The following is a 6,418-nucleotide window of genomic DNA, read 5'->3' as shown; positions in this document are numbered from 1 at the left end:
AATAACAACAGTCAAATACATATAGCCTTCATTAAATGTATTCATTAGTATGTTTATATACATTATTCTTCTCTCTGCTATTTGCTGGAGAAAGACCGATGATTCATATCACTCAATATTATTTCAAACTTTACTATATGCAAATTATTAATAATTTTTGAAACCTTTTGTTTGGGATTTCAAGCTACATTTTTAGATTTGTGTTTCCTACTATTAAAAAAAAGCTTGAAACATTAAAATTTATATACCAAATACAATCAGAAAAATATCTTTTTATACCAAGCTCCTGCTGAACATTCACATATAGAAAGTCATACATAATGCAAGAAGGTAACCGCTAAAGAAAGCCAAAAGAAGAAACTATGGAAATACAGGAAAATATAACTGTCTGAATTTTTCACTCGCTGCACCCTTAAAACAACATTGAACTTTTAGCAATGAAAATTTCAATCAAACTTAACAAAAGGATGAGACAGAAATAGGGCAGTAACAAACACAAACATGCTGCCATCATTGACATCATTTTAATATAAAAGTGTATTTACTACAGGAAAATGTGATTTTTAAACATGATTTTAGTACTTATAATTGTGAATTATCATATTTTTTTGATATCGTACAATCATCAAGACAATGATAACAATACTGTATTTCAGCCTTTCTTGCTAGTTACAATAAAAACATCACATTTGAAATGAGATGCTAACAGATATCTGATACTGATATGTCTTTAAATATGAAAATTAGAACAAAATATTCACATTCCAATTCCAAGCCGTTAGAAAATGTGTGAAAAGCAAGTGCAAACATGCCCTGAGAATACCTGAGATTTTTTCCATTACTCCTGATCATTTTATACCCACTAGAGGATAAACACACTGAAAATCTCTTTGTATTTCATTCTTCTATATTTTTAAGCAATTTTACAATAAAAAAAGAATACAATAATGCCTGTCATCCTTTCAAAATATATTTACATATTCTTCAAATAGACTTTACATTGGGAAGAAATGACAAAGAATGTTGAGAGAGAATGAGGGTGACTGCTTATTATAGATTCTATCACAAGAGGGCTGATTTGAATTTAATGTTATCATTGCTTGCAGTTTTATGTCATTCTCTCTCCTTTTCACATTAGATTCTTTATTCCATTACATCTATGTGACCAGATAATTGAAATAGAATCTAGATCTAATATCTTGGGGGGGCGTGAGAGAGAGAGAGAGAGCAAGAGAGAGATATAGCAAGAGAGATACAGCAAGAGAGAAAGAAAGAGAGAGAGAGAGAGAATATCACCCCAAGATAGGTTTATTTACATATCCCATCATCAACTAATAAAGAAGAAAAAGAAAAGAAAGAAAAGAAATCTTCACTTGTTCACTTGAGAGAAGTCTTCACAATACCGACCATCAATGCAGCTATGGTGAATCCCTGAGCTGCTATACGCAACCTCATCATATTTTGTGATGTTCTCCGATTTCCTCGACTGAAACTCATAAGTCCAAAGCAAAGGGCACCAGCTGTCAGTCCACATCCTGAAATGTGAAATTTTATTTTGATCTTAAATCATGAATAACAGAAAAAACTATTAAATTATGCAGAACAAAGAATATGCAGTGCTGGGAGATTTCGTACTGGGAAAAAAAAAAAAAAAAAAAATATATATATAAATAAAATAAAAAGATTCTAGCCAATTTAGAAAACCTTAGTATAAAAGGTTATGTAATGTTTGATTTCTTGGTATTTGCAAAATATATACTTCCTCCGCTGATGATGGGAGAGCATGCGTACCTGTACATGCACTGTCAAGTGTGACTTTGTTTCATCAATCTTTTTACACATGGCTTAATCACCAAATAATAAGTTAGTAAGCCTATTCAACCCATTCCATGAATTTTCACCAAAAAAGTATATACTTTTATCACTATTATTATTGTTACTGCTGTTATTATAAGAAAGATAGTAAAAATAATGTTAGTGATAATAATAATAGTAAAAGTGGCTTTTGTTTTCTGAATCATCAAGAAAAGAGGTAAACAGGTGATATCTGGCAGGTCTACTAATTGATCCTTGAGTGAACAAGCACTTGTGCATAACTTCAACCTGTGAACTACAAAAGTGATGCTGGTATCAATGGACAGCTTACACCATATAAGGACCAATCAAAAGGAATTTACATTATTTCATTCTGTTTTGTTGCCATTCACGAGACAAATACCTAAAAGAAAAGTTGTAAATAAAAAGGAAAAAGGAATAAACAGCAACACAACAGGTCCTCCATTTGTCCAAGTCATGACCATCAACAAAGTGAAGCCCTCTGGCCCTCATGGCTACTAGCACATCCTCCTCATTCTTGGTCAACCCCTTCTTCTTGTCCTCCTGTCCTCTTCCATCACCTTTATCTCCCCTTCCCTTCTTTTCACATGTCCATACTATCTCAAGCTTCCCCTTCATATCACATCTACTACTCTGTCAACATCCAACATTCACTTCCTTGTTCCTTTTCCTATGAAACAACAAAACCCCTGCCATCAACCTCACATCTAGCTTTCCTTCATCAGTCTGCTTCACTGGCTATGTTTATGTACAAAATACTGTTCCCAACAGAATGAATGCCTTCTTCAACTCTCCTTTTCTGCACAGCATACTGCTCACATCTCTAAACCTGCTTCATGCTGCTCTCATTGTATGAATCACGGCTGCTTCGGTTCCCCGTTCCATCTGTTCCCTCTCCTATTTAACTCCACCTCCACATAGATGTCCTGGGAAACCTTCTTACTTAGGTTTCCCAGCCTCTTCTCTTCTGATCTTGGGCACAGGAATGGCCTGCCTGGTGCTTTGGGCTGTGCTACTCCCATGCATTGGGCTTTCAAAGCTTATCTTCTTTTCTGGCCACTTGTTCTTGCCAACGTTGACTTCTTTTGGCCACCTCTACCGTCTGTGTTACTTTAAGCTACTATATCATAGCAAATAAATAGCCTAGTTTCTTGCAATGTATACTGTCATGAAAATTATTCTAAAACATCTGAGAATAAAATAATAAGAAGCAAGTGTGATTAACTCATTTGAAAAACTCACCAAGTCAGCCAGAGTGATTGACTAATTTGTGCTTAATTTTCACACACTAAGTTATATTAATATGGTATAACCTGAATATTGCATAATTATGAAATCTGGTTATCATCCTGGGGCTGGATTCATTAACATACGATGGTACGGCATTTACCAGCGGTCAATTACCAGCGCGTTTACCAATCATGGCAAAGTGGGATTTATCAAGCGATGATAAGTCGACTGGTAAGGGTAAATCGACTTTATCACCGTAATAGGCTCCTTTGACCAATCCTGTGACATGTAAACAAAGCCTGATCCAGCTACGAGATATTCTTGTTTCAAGAAAGAAATGATAAAGATTTCTATATAAATTAATTTCCTTGAAAGCATATTCTATTGCATGATCTTATGGATCATATATAATGTAATGGTTTTGAAAAACATACTATTTTTCTTTTTTATAAATTGCAGTCAAAAGAAAAGAAGCAATGGCTCCACTCAATGGTGTTATTTGTATCAATGTTTTCCAAAAAGAAATGCCAATTAAACCCTTCAAATGAGTAAGATTATGAATAATTGTATGTAAATTAATGCAAACACAAAAATTATTTATATACTTATATGTTTACTGTTTTTCAACTATGTCATTAAAATAAAATATTTGAATTTGTCAAATTATTAATTCCATGTATTATTTTCAGTTATTGTAGGCCTATGACGAGGCTGCATGAACATTATTCTCACTTATTTCCTGTGAATTTTATTTATCTTTGTCATGTTTATATGAAAATGAACAGTTGCCATCACTCTGATCATAATAAGTGTACATGCAAACTAAAGTGTCGCCTTAAATGTTGATTTTTTGCTGAGATAAAGCGAGATAAGAGAGTTGTCGCTGTAGTTGCCAGTGGACATACCAGAGCTCCAACCACTGGTAAATTTAGCATTGTATTCTATCATGGTAAGTTGTTCATGAATACCGATGCGGTCTTTTTACCATCATAACTGTAGTTACCAGCATATTTATCATGGAAAGTGCGTTAGTGACTCCGGCCCCTGGCATACAGATAATAATAATGAAAAAAAAGTTCTACAAAACAACCTTTTGTGTTGTGTAAGACAAAAAAGCTGCATGTTGAAGTTTCCAGTTTAACAGAAAAATCTTTATTCAAAAGATAAATGTAATGGAATTAATATAAAGTAGAAGAAAAAGAAATAAATAACTTAAAGAAAAAAAAAAAAAGACAAAACAATAATAGAAAAAACCTTGCATCTTCCTCAAGGTCCAAAAGCAACATTTTTCTCACCAATGGGAACGAGAGGATTTTCCTTGAACTTCCTTTGGAACTTCTCGCCAGCTGTTTCCTGGTGAATCATCTGCTCCGAGCCAATATCATTCTTCAGAGTAATCCAGTCTAATTCGGTAAATTCCTCCTTCACTCCCACAGATTCGTTGTTCATACTGTCTGACATTTTATATCTTGGGAGAGAAAGAAAGAAAAAAGTGGAAATTAGGAATCTTATAGAAACATGCTTAGTGTACACACATTTGTTTGATATTTTTTATATTTATAAATAAGACAGGATTAGTGTTATTATAGCCTAATACTTTTTTACCATACAGAAAGAGGGTATATCTTCCAAATGCATCCACAATAGGCCTATGCTTAACCCTTTCACCAATTAACACTCGGGCAAAGGCCAACAAGCCTCAACAGTATAAATTTTGGTGTACCTTGTATAGCTCACTGGCACTTTATGATAAAATAATAATAATAATAACTAATCCTTGCCAGATTTATCATTGGTGGTTTCTATGCAGGAGCCAATATGAGTGAATGGAAGTAGTGATCACTTGACACTACTGAGTAAAACTTTGGATTGTCGTTATGCAAGTTTTTAAAAATCGGCAAAGGGTGTCCACAGGGGGGGGTGGGGGTCCCATAAATAGGGAATACATATGCTAGAATAATACTCAAGGATAGATTAACTTAGGTAAACCTTTTTATTTCTGTGAAATCTGATCAAAATGTATCACTATACATTGTAAAACCAATGTTATATAATCATCTTTATGACATAAGCTATGCAAGTCAGCATGAAGTGCCCATGAAAGGGAGTCCAATGGGGGAGGTGCACGTCTCTTGGCTTGAGAATATCTTTATTCGAGGATTAATATCAGAGCTTGGTCAAGTTAGGCAGGGTTTTTACGTTACTTTTCGCATTCCCTAAATGCAATTCTAGAGTGCATTGCTGAACACTGAAAATGTTGCAATTCTGAATGGCCTTATGATATTGAAAACACAGCCACTTCATTTCCTCAAAGATCACCACGTTTCAAGAGGATTTGAATAAAATACAGCCAATATAAATATGAGGAAAAAAATCATATGAGCAAAAGACGAATTTAATATTTTTTATATATCTTACTGTAATAGAAAATCATTTTTTTCATTCCTAACATACATAATCAGAAATACAGAAATTGTGAGACAAATACAACAAAACCAAAAAATAATAAATTAAATACCAAGCTAAGTATATTTAGACGTCTAACCAATAAAGAACGACTTGATATCGTTATCCAAGTTCAAATTACAAAAATGCATGATCATTCTATTTCAAAACGAGTGTTTGTCATTAAAGGATTCTTTGGGATTTCATAGAGTGAATCAAAGAGAGAAATGAATGCTTACTATTTGGTCTCGGTTGTGTTGTTTCATAAGACTCCTTGCCTGAGATAGTGAACACCTTCAAAAGAACAGGATTTAGCGAACGTATTTTAACGAACAAAATGGTTCCTTCTTGTTCGTACATAGTGAGTGGTTTTCTTTCTTTTTCTTGGTATTATGCTTGGGTATGTGTTTGTTGTAAAGTTATTGTTCATTTATTGTGGAATATATGGATTGACAATAAACTGTGCTTAAAATGTTTTAACTATGACAATATTTGAATTTATCAAAACCAACAGGCTCACACACCGATACGGGAGCGTGTTTATACATATTCTATAAGCAGTATATACATACATATATACATATATATATATATATATATATATATATATATAATATATATAATATATGTATTTATTATATATATTTTTTTTTTCACACACACACACACACACACACACACACACACACACACACACACACACACACACACACACACACATATATATATATATATATATATATATATATATATATATATATATATAATAGATATATATATAATAGATAGATATAATTATACATATAATATATATATATATATATATATATATATATTATATATATACATATATATATATAATATTATATATGTATATATATACACATTTATATATATAAATATATAT

At 32.6% G+C, this 6,418-nt stretch overlaps 1 protein-coding gene across 1 annotated transcript; it reads right to left on the bottom strand.

Annotated features, from left to right (window-relative positions):
• Nucleotides 1–889: 889 nt before the first annotated feature.
• LOC122252602 (HIG1 domain family member 2A, mitochondrial) lies at nucleotides 890–5,888 on the bottom strand. The gene is made up of 3 exons (XM_043015148.2): nucleotides 5,751–5,888; nucleotides 4,362–4,534; nucleotides 890–1,535 (listed from the first exon to the last, which is right to left on the bottom strand). The coding sequence occupies exons 2-3, from the start codon at nucleotides 4,525–4,527 to the stop codon at nucleotides 1,378–1,380; spliced, it is 324 nt and encodes a 107-aa protein (XP_042871082.1). The 5' UTR covers nucleotides 4,528–4,534; nucleotides 5,751–5,888; the 3' UTR covers nucleotides 890–1,377.
• Between the last annotated feature and the right edge of the window lie 530 nt (nucleotides 5,889–6,418).

Source organism: Penaeus japonicus, unplaced genomic scaffold, assembly GCF_977035675.1.
Source record: "Penaeus japonicus unplaced genomic scaffold, GWHDUDI00000001_assembly GWHDUDI00000019, whole genome shotgun sequence".
Taxonomy (NCBI): Eukaryota; Metazoa; Arthropoda; class Malacostraca; order Decapoda; family Penaeidae; genus Penaeus; species Penaeus japonicus.
Note: the sequence above shows the minus strand (reverse complement) of the source record. Positions and strands in the feature narration are given on the sequence as shown.